Below are 17,506 nucleotides of genomic sequence, written 5' to 3'. Positions count from 1 at the left end.
CCTTGCTACGGCGTGTGCTCTTAAAGAAGAAAGTGACCCAAGAGCAGGCGAGACAGTGACCGGTAAATGTTTTCTTCCATCTTGATGGAGTTAACGTTTCCCTCGTTGTGACGTAAACGTGGGACCCTCCAGTTATTTATGTTTCTCATATTTTCCAGCTGCTCTGCTTTGAGCAGCTCGATCCAACAGTAGCCGGAGCCGTGTTCGCCCTCCTCTCACCAGCCTGACCTTCCTTTACAAAACCAGAGCGCTCTAAATCACTGAATGAGCTGAGGTCATTATCATTACACGCATACTTTTCTGTTTGCGTGTGCGCGTGTGTTTTTTTTTGGTTTTTTCACAACAGTCCAAATCAGGAGCTTGGCAGGCCAAACAGCAGTTGGCAGGGCAAAGCGTCAGCTGTTGTGTCGACCTTTTATTAAAACCGCTGGCTGAATCTTTCCAGAGCCCCGCGACAGTTCTGCGGTTCTGTTGTTGATCGGTTCAGGCAGCAGGAAGCAGAATCACTGAGCCTGCTGTTGTATCGCGGCCACATCGACTCAGGTGTGGCCATTTTATTTTTTTTCCGCATTTTGGGGTTTCCAACATGTCTCTGTAAGTACAGAAACTAATGCAATGCATTAAATGGGCATTTCATAATGCATAAGGCTGAACTTTTATTTTTTTGTATAAGTACATTTTGGGTAGTTGTGGCTCCGGAGGCGGAGCAGATCCTCTATTAACGAGACACGGAGTTCCTTCTGGAGAGAAGACCAGCGCCTTGAATCACCATCAGTGTGAATGAGAAGTTCAACTCTAAAGCACTTGGTCCATTAAAGTAGATACGTGGACCAGCAGTCCATCTGCCACATCTATGCATCGTATTACTCAGCTAAAATGATGTCTGAAGTTCAAGTGACTCAGTAAGCCTTAACTCTAGGTGTGCGAGCGCTTGTACCAATAAATTTCTGACCAACAGACGACTGAATAATAACATGCCTACAATTACAAGCTGTGAATCTTGGACTCATGTTTCGACCTGATTAGGATTCATCTGTCAATGAATTGATTGTGAGATTAGTTTAGAGCGGGAGGAGTGTCAGCGATGTTATTTTCTGCATCTACAATTTGCAGACGTCCTCTAAACGCCTCACGCAGGCTGTTTTGAAAGTAAGATTCCTCTAAACTCAAACTGCATCTCTATAAATGTTTTCTATGATCGCAAATTTTATTATTAGGATTACCAACAACAAAAAACCCAACCACAAACTTGTTTAGGCGACCCATGCTGGTTTGTAACAATGATAAAAAAAACACATCTGAAACCAGCTTGAGGAAGTTACTGAGCAGAGAAGAGAAGTAATTATTGCGAGAGTGCAAGTATGATGGAGCACAACTTTTTTATTTTTGCATCATTTGCAATTTTATGAAATCTTCACCTCTAAAGCAGTAACCCCGATAGACATTTAAACCACAGTTCACTGCTTTCACAGGCATTTTTTTTTGCCTGTGTGACTGAACGCCACTAAAGATAGAATGAGTAAGCGATAAACTCGGCGACAGCACAGAGCTACTCAGCGCCAGGTTATTTTAATCATCGAGGGAAAAAAAAATAATACACACCAGAGACGAAAGCCAAAACGTGCTAAGCCCGCAGCATTATTTAATTTGCATTTATGTCGCCTACAATCAGACACAAAGCTGACGATCAGGTATGAAAGTCGAGGCTGACCGACTTTGAGACGCCTCGACACGGACATTTTTGGACAAACAATGAGGAATGTGAGGAGAGGGAGAGTGCGTGTCCGTGAGTGTGAGCAAATAAAGCAGATGCTTGCTTTGAGAGCAGAGTGTGTGTGTGTGTGTGTGTGTGTGTGTGTGTGTGTGTGTGTGTGTGTGTGTCATGAGAAGCCTGGAATTTCAGCAGCTATAAATCTTCATACTTGGTGTTGTTGCTCATGTGCCGCTGATCTCATACAAAAAACTATGACCAACCAACATGTATGCGCGCACACACACACGCACGCACGCACACACACACACACACACCTTAGAGGAACGACGACAAAAGCAGCAAAAAAAAAAAAAAAAAAAAAAGAGACAAATATATTTCTTATAACAAAAGAAAATATAATAAATGTGAACCACAGGGCACTCAAGATAAATATGGTGGAAGGAGAAGTAAAAAGGAACACAGAGTGCTGTGTGTGTGTGTGTGTGTGTGTGTGTGTGTGTGTGTGTGTGTGTGTGTGTGTGTGTGTGTGTGTGTGTGTGTGAAAATGTGGCCAAACGGGAGTTTCAGGCCGGCCCAGTTGCCCGGCAGCAGACAGCATTGTCACGGTAACAGGCTCTTCCTGCCCCTCCTCCTTTCCACCCGCCTTGCGCGCTTTTACCTTATAAGGCAACGCATTTAACTGCCTGTCACGGTGACAATGGTGATGTAAGAGGGCAGCAAGGTGCACCCCCCACTGACACACACACACACACACACACACACACAAGACGGACAGGGAAGCAGTCACCTAAAAGTGTGTGTGTGTGTGTGTGTGTGTGTGTGTGTGTGTGTGTGTGCACTCTGGACTGCAGGAATGTGAAACACAGTCCACCTTCTCGTCTGCCTCTCTACCTCCTATGAAGCCGTAGAAACCACAAAGAGGAAGAAAAGCAGAAAAGCAAGCGGACGGACAGACGTATCGACAAGCGGAGGTGAAGGCAGATTTGAGTCGAGGGATGAAATAAGTATGAAAACAAACTAAAACAAACACCTCTCAACTTCCTGCCAATGACAGGAGACTTGGGTCATACGCTGTGCGCAAACAAGTACGAGTGACTTCCAGGGCGTCCTTAGATGGCCTCGACTCCCCATTTGATTCATCTTAATTCACTGAACACGTGTTTTAGGGAGAGAAATATCACAATTTCGGGGTGCATGGAGTTTAATTTAATGGTAAAGAAATAAAGAGGGGTTAAAGTGTAAATCTTTTTCCCCACAGAACATTCTCAATAATTAATCAATAGAAGACATGAAGTCCTGATTGGTTAAATGGCTGTAAGAACCGATACTCTCGTCCCAAGTTGAAATTCTTTCCCAGCGCTACTGTACAATAGATGCTGTAGTTATTTATGATACTGGACGATATAAATATGTTGACAGACGGCAGCGCATGCAGCTGCAACAACAGGGGAAACTTGTGGAAAAAAAAACAACAGACATTTCATGTTTATTTTGGATGATCAAGTCCAAGTTTTACACACAATGCAAACAATGTGTCTGAGAAAGTAAATGAAGACGTCAGTTATCGGAGCAGCTTAAAGGTCTTAATGCGAGTCGCTTGGCGACCAGCAGCATGTACTTTTATTTAAAAAAAAAAAAAAAAAAAAAAAAAAAAAATTTTAAATGTAATTATTAAAAATTGTGTCTATCAGTTTGTGTTTTAAATCTTTTTTTTCTCTCTCTCTAATTTGTTATCGTGGAAGTTTAATTTGAACCTTTCAACCTAATCAAGCCATGAATTTTAAATGTGAACATGCAGGTAATATAATAAAATACTGCATGCAAGATATTTTCTAATTACCACAGCAGAAATTAAGAACTTCATATGTTCAGCTTTAAGGGTTAAAAAAAACAAACCAGGAAATACACATTTGATAAATGCAGCAGAAATCCTTGGCAGAGGGGAAGTCAGATATGAAAATACCTCGGTTGAGATTAGGTTTTATTTTCTTGATCATATAAACCGCCTCCAGACTTTTCAAGGACGTTCCTAATGTTGAGAGTCATTCAGAGGGGAGAGGAAAGGAGGGAAGGAGGGAGAGAAGGAGAGAGGGAGGAGACCTCGGAGAAGAGCTCAAAAAGGTCCAGATTGGGTACAAGGAGCAGCACGGTGTTTGTTCATTTGAGCTTCCGCTTGTTGATGACCCATACAACACACACACACACACACACACACACACACACACACACACACACAAAGGAATGTGTGACAGACATTCCTGAGCTCACCCTGCCCTTTATGGCTTCATGATTCACTGGCCCTCCGCTGGTCTGACACACACACACACACACACACACACACACACACACACACACACACACACACACACACACACACACACACACACACACACACACACACACACACAGGGTGAAGTGGACATGCAAATGGACATCCATCAACTGCTGAGAGTCTCACATCAGACAGACAGTAAAAGTTGAGTGGCGGTCAGACGTTGGAGCACCTCCTCTATCACATGATAAATGCACCACAGCTTTCCGGAGACCAAAAAGGAAATTTTTCCCGCGTTCCAGTATCCATACCACCAAAAAAAACAAACAAACAAAAAAAAAGATTTAGTCTGTCCCAGTACTTAGTATGTTAGATCAAAACAAGAGGATCTCGATCTTTTGTTTAAATGAGATGTTCAGAGTCGTACCCGGTGGTCGGTGACGCAGAAGATTTCACTCGCTTTTACGTGTTTTTTAGTTCCAAGTTTTATTAAGGAAAACCTTTGGTCATGCAGGATACCACGGCAGCCATATTAATACCACGACTCTGCTTCAGGGCTGTTGCTAAGCAACATAAGACTACAGCATCTTATTTTTAGAAGGTTTAAAATGCATCTCAGCACCTGGTGTGTGTGTGTAGTACAAACCAGCCGAACTCTTGAGCTCTTTAGTCTCCATACTACCGGTTGTTTGTTTGTTTGTTTCTGGTCACCTCTCTTCATCTTCCTCCCCCATCCTCCTCCTCTAAACGACACTCTTACAAAAGAAGCAAAACACCTTTAACGACAGAACACCAACTGAAAACCTGCAGCTCTCAATGTGTGCATGTCTCTCAGTGGAACTAAACCGTGCACTGCAGAAAGGTGATAAGAGAGGACGTTGGCTCTGAATGTAATTGTGTGGCGGCGAGCTCAGCAGGAAGCCCTGCAGCGACGAGCTGTCACGTCTCCACAGCAGTGGTGTCAAAACCAGAGCGCTGCTTTCAACCACACGAGCCAGAGACAAAACTGTGCCGCTGTGAAGCGACTGCAGGGTACCGGGGTCGACCTTAACTCCACGTGCACGTCATTGTGGTCTCCCGGCAGCACCGGGAGTCAGAGGAGGGTCAACAGAGGAATCTTTGTTAACTAAAGGGAATGGTAGCTAAATAATCCCCTGCAGGCGAGCTTTGATTGGATCAGACGGGATAGCGGGCTCGTGGCTGATAGCGGGGAGGCGAGAGGACGCGCTTGACCCCCAAATCGGACCAGCGGCAGCAGCAGAGACGGGGCAGCGAGACGACTCTCTACTACAGCAGCCGCTGCTTCGTATCGCAGCTCGAAGGGCTGTAATAATAGAAAGTGATCTAGAATATTGTTGCTAATCACCTCCTCCGCTCCAGTGCGGATTCTCGCCAAACGACTTCATTTCTATTTCTGGTATTTCCACTAATGTTTCATTTATGCATTAACTGTCGCTAATGTGACAGTTTAGACAAAACAGGCAATTACTTATTCTCTTCTATGCTCCGAGTACAGTCGGGCTGATCTGCAGGCATTCCCTACTTTCTTTGCCAGCCATCTGGTCCATTAACACAGGGGTGACACACACACACAATGATCTGTCTGTCTAGCCTGAGTCACTGTTTGCATGTGTGGTGACTTTATATTTGAAACAAGGAAGGGGCAGACAAAAACCACAGAAACCTCAGAGTCTTCCTTCCTCTTCTTCCACTACTACTACGATGTCTCCCAGGAGGCCAACGCAGTGCTGCGGCTGTTCTCCACTCACACGCATCCTCTCGTCTTCCTCATTTATTCTTCACAACTCATCCAAGTAGTTATTATTAACATATTTGTACACGGTGCCAGATAATATTCTCCAAACACAATCATTGCACATTAAAAATGCATATTATCATCTGAGATGATAAATGTTCTGCTCTTTCACCAGAAAAGACAAAAGTAAACTAACGACAAAAAAAACACACAAAAAAACAGATGAGGCGAGGGGGAAAGATTCCTCCTGCTTTCCCTTTCTCATTTCTCACCGCGAGGCCGTCAGCAGCAGCAGCGGTGTTAGTGTGTTTGGATCTCCCGTCTTTTCAGCTGCATAAACTGGCAGTGAACTTGCAGTTCGTGCTCATCAGCCATCTGTCTTGCGTTCTCTGCATTTCTCTGCTCGTCTACACGAGAATATAAATGTAGTCTTACACTTGCAGGATGCAAGAAACATGTTTGTTTTTTTTGTGTGCTGGTGTCTTGATTTCTTTTCAGAAATGTCAGGGATTTGTGGATGTTCATATATGAAATCCAATACAAGTTCAACACCCTTCTGGAGCCCCTTGTTAGTGTTGTAAAATTACACCGCATCATCCATCCCTCGTGCCTCCGTGTAAAAGCTCTGGGCTTGTAGTCTCAGAGGGACCCAAAAAAAAAAAAAAACACTAAAAAAACAACAACATTGAGGTTATGAACAGGCCCCAGGCTGGTCCCGGAGATGTCTGACCAGAAATATACCCCCCATTACAGCCAGAATTAAGCCCTGGAGTTAAACTGTTAAAATCCCATTTGGCATTGCACCGATGGCCATAAACAAACCGGCTTAGTGCTAAAAATAGCAACACACACTCAAGTTATCCGCTTTTGTCTCCCCGTGTTGCCTTAACGACACCGGCAAAGACAAGAGGGGCGGAAAAAAGAGAAACGCAAGAGACGAAATAACGGCAGCGAGTCAGAGAGGAGAGAGAGAGAGCGAGCGCTGCGTAGGATGATCTGGTGAGAAGCATTCTCGCTGCAAACCTGAAGGCCACAAGCAGTAAATATTTAATGCTGCTCTCTGCTGTGGCCTGAAACCAACACAAGCGCCACTGATACCCCCTCTTTAAAAGGCTTTCTGCATCAGGTGCGCTGACCCAGAGGGAATGTTCCCCCCCCTCCTTCCCTTTCTCATTTCACACAAGTTCTGCAAAATGAATACTTCTTCAGATTAACTGTCAACGTTTGTCAGGATTTTGTGTGCTTTTTCAAACCGCAGGTGGATCCGTTGAAGGAAGAAAATTGGAGGAAGTAATGCTCTTTGTGTTTTTGGTTTTGATGATAAAATTGTCGAGTTGACAGTACATTTCATGGAAAGCAAGTAGCAGGCTTTTAATACACATATATATGTGTGTGTGTGTGTGTGTGTGTGTGTGTGTCTCTGTAGGCTTCACCTCTTTGCCCAGTGCCCCAGTTTGAAGGCTGTTAAATAATACAGCAGGAGCTCGGCGAAGAAATCAGAGACAGCCGCGGAGGAAACAAATACTCATACGTCGTTCGAATCATGGTCTGCTCGCCCTGCCGTCAGCCCCGGACAGTGTTTTAAACGCCACAGTGACAGATGAGGGATTTGTCGTGACACCAAAACAAACACCAACTAATGTCTGTGGAGCTAAAAGCAGCCTCCTCAGGTGATTCACCTTCACACTTGTCCAACAATAAAATCTGTTCTCCAATAAAACCTTCAATAAGTGATGCTGCTGTCGACAATCAATTTTGCTGAAATTATTTATTTTTTTTGCCTCCAAGATACTTTTAATGTATGGGGAAAAATATGTTAATAAAATAGTAAATGTCTCGGCGCCACAGATAAAGGTATGATTTTATTGTGTACTTTATGATGAGATAAAAAAATAAAAAAAAAAATAAAAAAAAATCAAAGTACAACAAATGTTACCTAATAGTCCACCAACAGCTGAAGAGGATCAACAATATTCAGCTGAACCTCATCGATGGTCATTTAACTTCAGGTGACTGATGAGAAGGTCAGAAAAAGACTCACAGTTAAGAAATAGCAGATAACCAAGTATCTGTTTAATGCCGGTCTGATCATGTCTGCAACCAGACAGGGAGGCAGCTCCAGTGCTAAACCCCCCCAAACACCCTCCATCCAGCCAAACATGCCCTCCAGATGTCTGCTCTGTGTGTGTGTGTGTGTGTGTGTGTCCCAGATGTAGCATAAGGCTTTACTATCCCACTTCAGCCTTTGTTACACCAGCATGGCTCTCTCTCTCTCTCTCTCTGTCTCTCTGTCTCTCTGTCTCTCATGCACCAACTCCGAAGGGAGAAGAACCTGTCTAGGTGTGGCCGTATATGCGGCTATCCATCAAACTTTATCCTACAGAACAACAGGGAAACATACATCACCTGCATTTGTGCTCATCAACTCTTTACTGGATACATCGTCATATGAAACAGAAATTCTGGTATGAAATCTGCATTTCCAGCTCCAGGAGGTGCCGACGCATTTGCTGTGATTAAACTCATCATATATAACCTTTGGAGGTCGTTTGAAGAAAGATTTGTGAACTTATCATAATTTTATATTTAATGAGACCTCGTTTTCAGCGTTTCTGATCATATTTGCTCACCTCGTACCGTTTAATTCACCTAACATGTGCCAATACGTATCATTCCTGACCGTTCATCTCTGATATGCGTCAGATCTGGATACAATCTGGTGATCTGAGCTGGGTGTAATCTGTGTGTGTGTGTGTGTGGGGGGGGGGGGGGGGGTAGTAGCAGTAGTAGCAGTGGTGGTGGGGACAGATGTTAATGCGCAGCCACACTGGTTTCCAGAGGAGGAGCAGGTTGAGGACAACATGAGCAGCATGAACTCTCCACACACATTTAATAGCTGACATGATGCATGATAATATATTAGCTAATTATTCAACATGGACTGTGCAAGAGCTGCAACGATTAGTTTGTGGGAAGCTGTTTTGATAATAAATTACTCGTCTTAAATCATATTAATGAAAAACGCTTAAATTCTGTGATTCCAGCTTCCTTAAAATGTATATCTTCTGCCTCCTTAAGGCCTCCAGCCTTACAAAGTGCTTCTGTAACACTGGTCATCGTTTATTGTGTGTAAACGGAGGGAATATTAAACTAATTGTTTTTTTAAGGGATTAAAGGTCTATAAATGTGTTTGTGTGACACATTTCTTTGAAGTCCCGGAAATGTAACTTCTGCTGAGTCAAAACAATGTGAAAGAGAAGGAGGAAGCTTTCAAATGACAATGAGAGGATAGTTCTGCAATTCTGTTTTTGCATTAAACAGAAAATACAACAATATATGCATACACCTCACACTGAAACTTCAAATTGCCTTTGATTTGAGGCTGGGAACCAGAAAGTGCGAACAGTGTAAGCGATTCACATCTATCTATAGCCTGCAATGTAAGAAGCCGCGTTAGCCTCCTTCATGACAGCCGAGGACGCTCAGAAATAGCAACAGAGACAACAAAGTTCTGCTCTGTGCTTTTTCTGATCAAATTTTAATTGAATTGGATTTCTCTCGCCCTCGCTTTCTCCCTCTCTCCCTCTCTCTCTCTGTCAGGTGCAGGACGATATCAGGGCTCTGAAGTGGTGTTTCCAAAAATAAAGAGCCCTGCAGAGTGCTGTGGTTCAGGATGGAGAGGCTGCAGCCTCACAGATACGTGTGTGAACGCCATCTGCACTCTGCAGCCATGGAGACGGGCGAGCGGAGATGTTCAAAGATAGGTCACAGAGAGGATGCACAACACCGACTAACTTTTATACTGGTACTTCTGGAATAATATACTACATTGCTGCCATAACACTAACCCCAGATGCTGCAGTGGTGAATGCAGCAGGAGAATCTTTCAGCAGCCCAATTAGACACCTACAGAAAGTGTGTGTGTGTGTGGGGGGGGGAGGGGGGGGGGTAATTCTTTCCATCTAAACACTCTTGCAGTGTTTGTTTATGAGGAACTCGTTAAAAGAAAAGTTCAAGAAAAGTTGAACTGCAGATTTGTTGTATTCCCAGTTTATTTTTCTGTGTTCAATAGACAACAGATACTAAAAGGATTACTTGGACACACACACACACACACACACACACACACACACACACACACACACACACACACACACACACACACACACACACACAGTAGGTGAGGACATGAGGAACTAGTGTTTGTTTAACTGCAGTGTTTACCTGCAGACTCACACAGACAAACCCACAGCTATGGTACTCTGCTTGGGAGGAGGGAGGGGGGACTCAACCCCCTCCCAAAGACCCACCCTTCACACACACCACACCTAAACACACACCCTTTCTTCTGCTGCTCTCCTACAAACAACACCCCTCCACCTTGACACACAGACATATCACAATCAGTGCAGTCACAACTTCTCTAAATGGTCACTTCTGGGAGACAAAAAAAAATAAAATTAGCAAATGTTTTTTGCATTTTCTCTTGATAAATGAAACACAGGATCAAATGGTCATCAGTATAACTCTTCTTGATGAGTTTAACACAAGCAACCCCTTCTGAAATGATAAAAATCAAGCAGTATACTTTTACTTAAAGTAATGAGGTCAACAGGAATACCAGACAGGGAAAAGGCTACCAACTGTTAACAAAACGACAAGTCGATCAAAAGAAGGTATTTGCAAAGAAAAGCCAGTATATTCCTTCAAATCCCTTTGTAAAGGATACACTTGGAGGACGGGTGGGGGTGGGGGTGGGGGCGGGGGGTCTGAGCTCCAAGCTAAAACCATCAACACGGATATTGGCAGCCGACCAAAAGGAAATTCTTAGTCTCTATTGTTGCCAATTTCAATTCATCAGTGGGAAATGCCATTTACTAATCCCCATAACTATGCACAATAGCCGAGAGGTAAGCCTGTGAGCAGCCCCAGTTAGTAAGGGAGCTAAGGTTATGTCTGCGCAAACTAAATCCAGGGATTCGTGGCTTAGACAACATTCGGACGAACCCCGGAGTGCCTCCTCCCTGCTCCAAAACACAACGGCAAACAAAGAAAGTGGGAGAAGAGATAGACCATAAAGAAATCTCTTTGAAAGAGAAACGCATTCAGCACAGCTGATCGATGCCAATAACAGCCCGGTGTTGGGAGCTACACACTGGCCAATGTCTCTCCGCTGGTTGGAGGACATGTTGGGAGCTACACTCTGGCCAACGTCTCTCTGACGGTTGGAGGAGGTGTTGGGAAAGTTTGCTGCATTTTGAACTTGCTCGCTGCACAAGACACAAAGTAAATGGTGTCCAAAGTGCGATCAATCACAGGGTGGTGTTCCATTTGTGCAAACAAACATTTGGAGCAATGTTTGGCACCACTGGCTGGAAACTCCCCCCCCCCTCCATGAGCACCCTCCACCCCCTAGGAGGGTTGTCCTCCTCATCTCCACAACATCAACCACATCTGCAATCCTGCAAACCCCCAACTCTCTTCTTTCTTTTTTTTTTCCCTTGGTTGGGCAAAAAAACAGGCCACCCCGCCCCCCTTCAGTCCAAAACCCCCTCCCACTGGCCTAGCAGACTATAATAGGCCACCAAAGGAATGTTTCCCCCTGCATGCTCTCTCACCGCCGCCAATGGCAGAAGGGAGAGAGAGACAAAGGGGGAGATGGAGAGGGGGGGTACATTCCTCTCTGCTCGGTCCTCTCCCTGACTCTCTGCTTGACTGACTGGTTCGTTGTTTAGGTCAAGCTGATTCTGGATCACAGTCAGCTGAGGCAGAGGGCTTTTCCACAGCTGACCTGGAATCAGCTGGCAGTGAGAGAAAGGACCACCATCACTACACTTACACCGTCTCACACCCCCCAAAATGCCTGAAGACACTTAGTGTTAGAACTAAAAATTATTTTTAAAAGTGCCCAAATGGACTTCTTCACGTTCAAGCACAACTACACAGCAGTGGTTTCCCTTGTTCTAGTCAAGCAGGAAGAAAATGTATTGAGACCATCACAATTGGTCCTTTACAAGTTACCAAGGCTCATATGATGTCTCCAAATCATAAATATAAACACAACGGCAGCAAAGTCGCACATTTGTGGAGCTGAAAATATTTTCTATCCATCAACTCGTTATTTACTCCACAAAGAGGTAAACACAAACACGGAGTTATACTTCGTCTTTCACTTCAATTTTATTCATGTGATGCTTCTGATGACACATTTGAATGACCACAAAATAATCAAAAAGATTGATTTGTGGAGTCTGAGCTCGCAATCTCTGCCTTGTACGTGGAGGAGAGGATGATCCCGGCCAGGCAGATTAAGCTGATGTACATTCAGAAGCTGGCAAACAATGCACACCTACCAGTGTGCCATAAGGATTTAAGCAATCTATTGTTCAGTACTCTTCACAGAGACAACAGAATTAACAGTATTAGAGAAAAGCCTTTGTAGTGAAGAGGCAGAACTAATGCAACACAGAAGGTTCCTCTGTTATTCACCACACCCCCGTCTGCTGGATCAACCAATCACATTCACAATAGAGAAACAACCACTGCTCCTTTGATTGTCAACTTGTTCAGCAAGCAGATTATTTAGTAAACCGTCCTCAAGTGTCTTTTTGGTGTAGGAAGGCAGACTTGAAAGCAAAAAAAAAGAAAGCAGCCTGGCAGTCGGATCTGAGCCGGTGTAGTGGTACTACTGCAGGGCAGTCCATTTGTCCCGACAAAAATGTCACTCGCAGCTCATCCGAAGCCAACACCGGGCCATCTGAACTGTCCTCTGCCAGCCAGGCGCACAGAAAGCATGTGAAAGTAGGCGGCAAAAGAACAAACCAACATTGTGTCCAGCTGCCCACCTCGCCAGAAATGGAAGAAAAATCAGTGCGAGTGTGCGGTGTTGTACGTCTGGACACTCGTGGGGCGACGCTGGCCAACAAATTCATGCTGCGCACTTTGTATCATTGCAGGACACATCTGCACTGATACGAGCTTCAAGAGTGTAAAGAGTGTAGCTAAGAACAAGTACTAACTGCTGTAAAAAAAAAAAAACATCTGACGGGTTGTGTAAAAAAAAGAAATGAAAATGATTGTAAACTATATCCAATTATGGAATCTACCACCCACCTACCGTCAGGTACAGCTGTTAACTCTGCATACAGCGGCAATCACCTCTGTGCAAACAGGTTGACAGGTTGAAAGATTTGTGAGTATAATAAAATAAAGACTGATAACCATCAGCATCAGAGACCACAGCTGATTTAGGACAGGAAATGTTCCAGGATTAGCTCTACACACTTTTAATCGGATGAAAGAAGGAAATTATTGCATTAGAAGTGGTTTTGGCAGCACTTTATATGTAAATATCAACTATTGTAAATGTGCATGCTCACCTTGGGTCATCTACTTGGTTTCATTAGCTGCATGGATGACATTTATCATCTACAGTTTCTTTTCTCTTTTTTTTTGGTGAACTAACCCCAACTTACCGTGGGACAAATTCTAATTAATCCGATTTCAAAGTACTTCCTTTTGACAAGTAGGAACAGTGTGCCGTGACGCCGACGGCTCCGGGCCCTTTGGCTCGTGTACTTTACTGCTTTCCTTGTTAGCTCATCCGCCCACCTCACTGTACTTTCTCCAAGCCACATGACGTGAGAAATATGTGCGGCCTAACTGTCGCCGAGAAGCTGGGTCTGCACACACACACGGCCTAGAGTTACAATAAAAACCTCTGGTAGCATCACTGCGTACTTTGACATGCTTCAACGTGCGGCGGATCCCCGAGCAGCGAGGAAGACTTAATAACATGTTTGTGGGGCGAAGGAGCTTCGCCTGTAACAAACTGCAATTAACTGGACTCAGCTGGGCTCCGTCCAGCTCCTCTAGGGGTGTTGAGAAATGTTTCAAAATGGACAACTGGAGACACACTGCGAGGACAAAGGGTGCCAAAGAAACACAGAATCACAATGTACGACTCCGGAACATCCGAATCACAAGAGGCTCATGAAATGCGTTATTCCTCTGCAGAGCAAAGAAGGTAGAAGTCTTCTACGCCGCCAGTTATCTTCTTTTAAAGAATCCATATTGCGTAAAATCTGACTTCCTTTAGTTTTTGGATTATGAAGCTGATCTAGGTGCGATAAGTGCTGCGAAAGTGTCATAATGCTCCGTCCACAGAGAAATCCAATCAACCAATCAGCAGCTCTGTAATGTCACAAACTCATTTGTCCGCCCTCAGCACGGCCCGATACTCAACGTTGTCGATGCGTTCCCACGTCTCTGCTACCAAACTGTTTACTAGGCCAGAAAAAGATTCAGTATTTCTCTATACTTAGTATGTGAAGCGCAGTATGCAAAAAAAAAACACCAGGATGTCCTGCTGCATCCAAATGGATTTTGCAGCAAGCAGGCCGGCGTGCTTCTCTGGCTCTTCTGACGCATAAACATAAGATACATCACATCGCCTCAGCTGCCAAGAGAGTTGGTGGTGCTATAGTGCTCCGCCCGGTTGGATTTTGCAAAGGAAGAAGAGGCATCGAGTAAAAACATCAAGATTAGCACTTGTTCCAAAACTCTTCATCTTTCCTTTTAATCCAAGAACGCAACTTATATGACCAACAGCTTCCGATGTTCATGATGACGGACTATGTCCCGACTACCTGCAACATACGCGTGTCACACAGAAAGGAGTTAACCAATCAGAAGAGAGGGTGACTGATATTGATGCACTTTAAAGACACAAACAGAACAGAGCCTGTTGGGAAGAGCTGCAGAAGATAATGGTTTTTTTTTTAGTGCTTATAAACACAAACATATCTTCTTATTGATATCAAATAAGCATCCCCTGTATCTTTCAAGTTTTTGGTTCACTAAAGATAAAGAACGTGACGTCCTAATCTTTGGGATGTGCTTGTGGCTCCTTTAGATAAGGTGCAAACTCTGCACCACCCGACTTAAATCTGTGTCCTCGCTCATATTTTCCAGGATGACCATTTCCACCGTCGACACCAAATACGGGCAAGACTAACAAAAAAAAAGATGCAGCACTACTGTCTCGTTCCCGTCTTACATTACTCCAAACAGACAGCATGCCAGAGTCAGCATGACTGGAAACGGTGCCTCTGACAGACCGCTTCTGTTTTTGACACTTGGGACTCACCCCATTCCCACACTCATTACATCCACTTCTCCGTCTATATTCCTGCGGGAGGCATTTCTTCAATTTTGCGTAATAACTGGCACAGTGAGCATGATGAATACACTACAGGAATTTGCCCTTGGTCCCCCCCGCCCCCCATCCCTCCTCCTCCCTCCTCAGCAGGGTGGACGTGTCCCCAGCCTTGCTCCCAATCAGCCAAACACCTATCGGCCTCCACCGATGAGCGCAGACTCGAGCAGGCGAAGCAAACGAACCACAGCCGGCCCGGGTTTGTACAACAGGCCGCGCTCTGTTAATGATTGGTAGGTTTAGACTTTTCCTTTGGAAGAAACTTTGACCCGTGCGATCTCTGGACAAACACACGGAGCGCCCACACGGTCGACCAACCGGCAGGAGGCAACGGCGGCCGGACCGGAAACCCACCGGGTTTCGACAACGATCAGCTTTGCTGGAATGTCTGACGTTGACAGCTAAAATGCTGAATGGCCTAATAAAAAAAATGCAGTAGTCAATGCTCGGCATGCTGTCACACCACTGAAAGCTATGCCAGTCATCCGGGCTCATCAGTAAGCAAGATTCACGCACGCAATCGTTCCACGCTTTTCAAAACAGAGCTTCGTCAAATTATCCCTCATTAGACGGCCTCACCACTCCCTGATGAGGATTAGAGAGGGTAAAAAACTGATGTGGGAGAGGTTTAGTGGCGTATTAAGTGTGCGTGTGTGTATCATCATCAGGGACACGTGTCCATTTCCATTCTGGAGTACATCAAAGCTCCAACAGATATTTTATCTAGCATGATGGATGTCTAAAGAAAAAAACACCCCAGTTACTGCGAGGACCCCGAACATCAAACGTCGCTCTGTTAAAGCACATGTCGACCAGGAGGAAGAGTTTAGAGGACGAGGAGAAGTTGGGAGTTGCTGAATTGGGAGAGGGGGGGGGGGGGGATGAGTGTAGCTGCATGTCTTATACAATTAAAAGCTGTAGCTTTGTAGTGCTTATGATTGGTGATTAGCACAACTGTTTATTTGGGTGATGATTGGTGCCCAAAAGAACAGGCACTAGAACAACATGCACCAGTTATGCCGAGTGGTTTTTTAATGCTATTGGGTGTATAAAGGTTTTTTTTGTTGGATATTATTGTAGCTGGCTGAAATCTGCAGCACAGCAAGTGGGCGTTCAGTTCAGAGCAGTGAAACGAGAGTGTGGCTGCAGAAACTCTGAATGCCCCACAGCTGAAGGGAGAAGACGAGCAGATCGGTGCTCACTGTCACACCACAGAACAAACACTTCATAAACTAGCAGTTTTATTTGGATTAAACAACAACACACTGGAGGCTTTTGGGGGTGAAATGGCTTTTTCTTCTTACTCCGACAGGATTTACAGTCATGGAAAAATCCTTCATTCATTTTCATTTGTGGGGTATTTTTTGTGTTGTTTTTTTTGGGATTCATTGCTTTTAAAATAGCTGCAATGCTTCAAATACTCGGGAAGGTTTGAAAGCCACGAAAGGAATTTCACCAGTTTCAGTGAAGATGGTTCCCGTTGCAAAAGCTGAGCCTCGTAAAAGAAGGAAGCACCAACAGTCGACAACACAGCACGATTAAACGTGGACACTGACACCACACAGGAGTTTAATAATCTCCATGCAGGCCTTCAACGCCCTGCTATCAGTCACATCTCCAGGCAGAAAGTCAGTCAGACTTATCGGCCTCTAAAACCAGCCAGACAAGAAGGGACAAGCCGCCCTGAAACCGCCCAAAACCCTTCAAAAAAAAAAACCAACAACCACTGTTTCATGTTATCTGCAGCGCAAAATATCGGTTCAATCACAACTCTGATTTTTTTTTTTTTTTTTTTTTTTTTGTTGCAACAATGTGGCGCCCTGTTTCCGTTTAGGGACGGAAAAAAAAAAGTATCGGAAAAAAAAAATCACCTTTGAAAGAGTGAAAGCTGCAGCTAATGTCACAGACTGCACACAAGCCAGGACTTTTTCATTGACTGCAGGAAGAGGCGAGTTTAGAGAGGAGGAAATGAGCGTTTGATCCGAGTGAAAGGGAGCAGCTTGACATTGAGGAGGAGAAGCGTGCAGGGAGGAAGAAACGGTTGGTAGAAAAGGGGCCATTGGGGAGCAGATGCGGGGCTTTATAGGGCAAACCGAGGCCCGTACTGACCTCCACTCCCCATCCCAACCCTCCACTGCCATTTTCTTTCCACCCGCCGCCTCCTCCTCCTCTCAGCCCGGCTTAAAGCTCGGCCCAGCTCGGGGCTCCGACTTTGACTGTCCTTACCTTCCTCTGCTGTTTCTCCCATGCCGGGTCCAGCAGCAGGTCCCGGTCCCAGTCGTTCTCTTGCTCCATGTAGGTCTGTACACCGCCGGTCGAAGATTGGTTATTGGCAGCGTGATAATCTACCATGTCAGCTAAAGAAACCCGAGTGCGCCACAGAGACTGCCAGGCAGTGGGGGGGTGGGGAGGGGGGGGAGCTTACAAAAAGAAAAAAAAGATAATCGAGAAAAAAAAAAAAAAAAAGAAAGAAGCGAAGACGGCCCAAATCAGAGAGGTGTTACCGGGGAGGGATAGACGAGCCAGCAACGTGCCCTCTTCTCTCCG

General features: G+C 44.8%; 1 protein-coding gene across 5 annotated transcripts in view; it reads right to left on the bottom strand.

The window, feature by feature from the left end:
• Window positions 1-17,399, bottom strand: part of actn4 (actinin, alpha 4) — a 48,896-nt gene extending 31,497 nt beyond the window's left edge. For all 5 annotated transcript variants that reach the window (XM_069161043.1, XM_069161042.1, XM_069161041.1 and 2 more), the window contains exon 1: window positions 17,186-17,399. In XM_069161043.1, the coding sequence (XP_069017144.1) occupies window positions 17,186-17,311 (126 nt within the window). In that variant the 5' untranslated portion in view covers window positions 17,312-17,399. The remainder of the gene's footprint in view (window positions 1-17,185) is intronic.
• Window positions 17,400-17,506: the final 107 nt, after the last annotated feature.

Source organism: Embiotoca jacksoni, unplaced genomic scaffold (genome assembly GCF_022577435.1).
Source record: "Embiotoca jacksoni isolate LCO1_2020_lvr unplaced genomic scaffold, fEmbJac1.0.p SCAF_28, whole genome shotgun sequence".
Lineage (NCBI taxonomy): Eukaryota > Metazoa > Chordata > Actinopteri > Embiotocidae > Embiotoca > Embiotoca jacksoni.
This window is presented reverse-complemented; position numbering and strand designations above follow the sequence as displayed.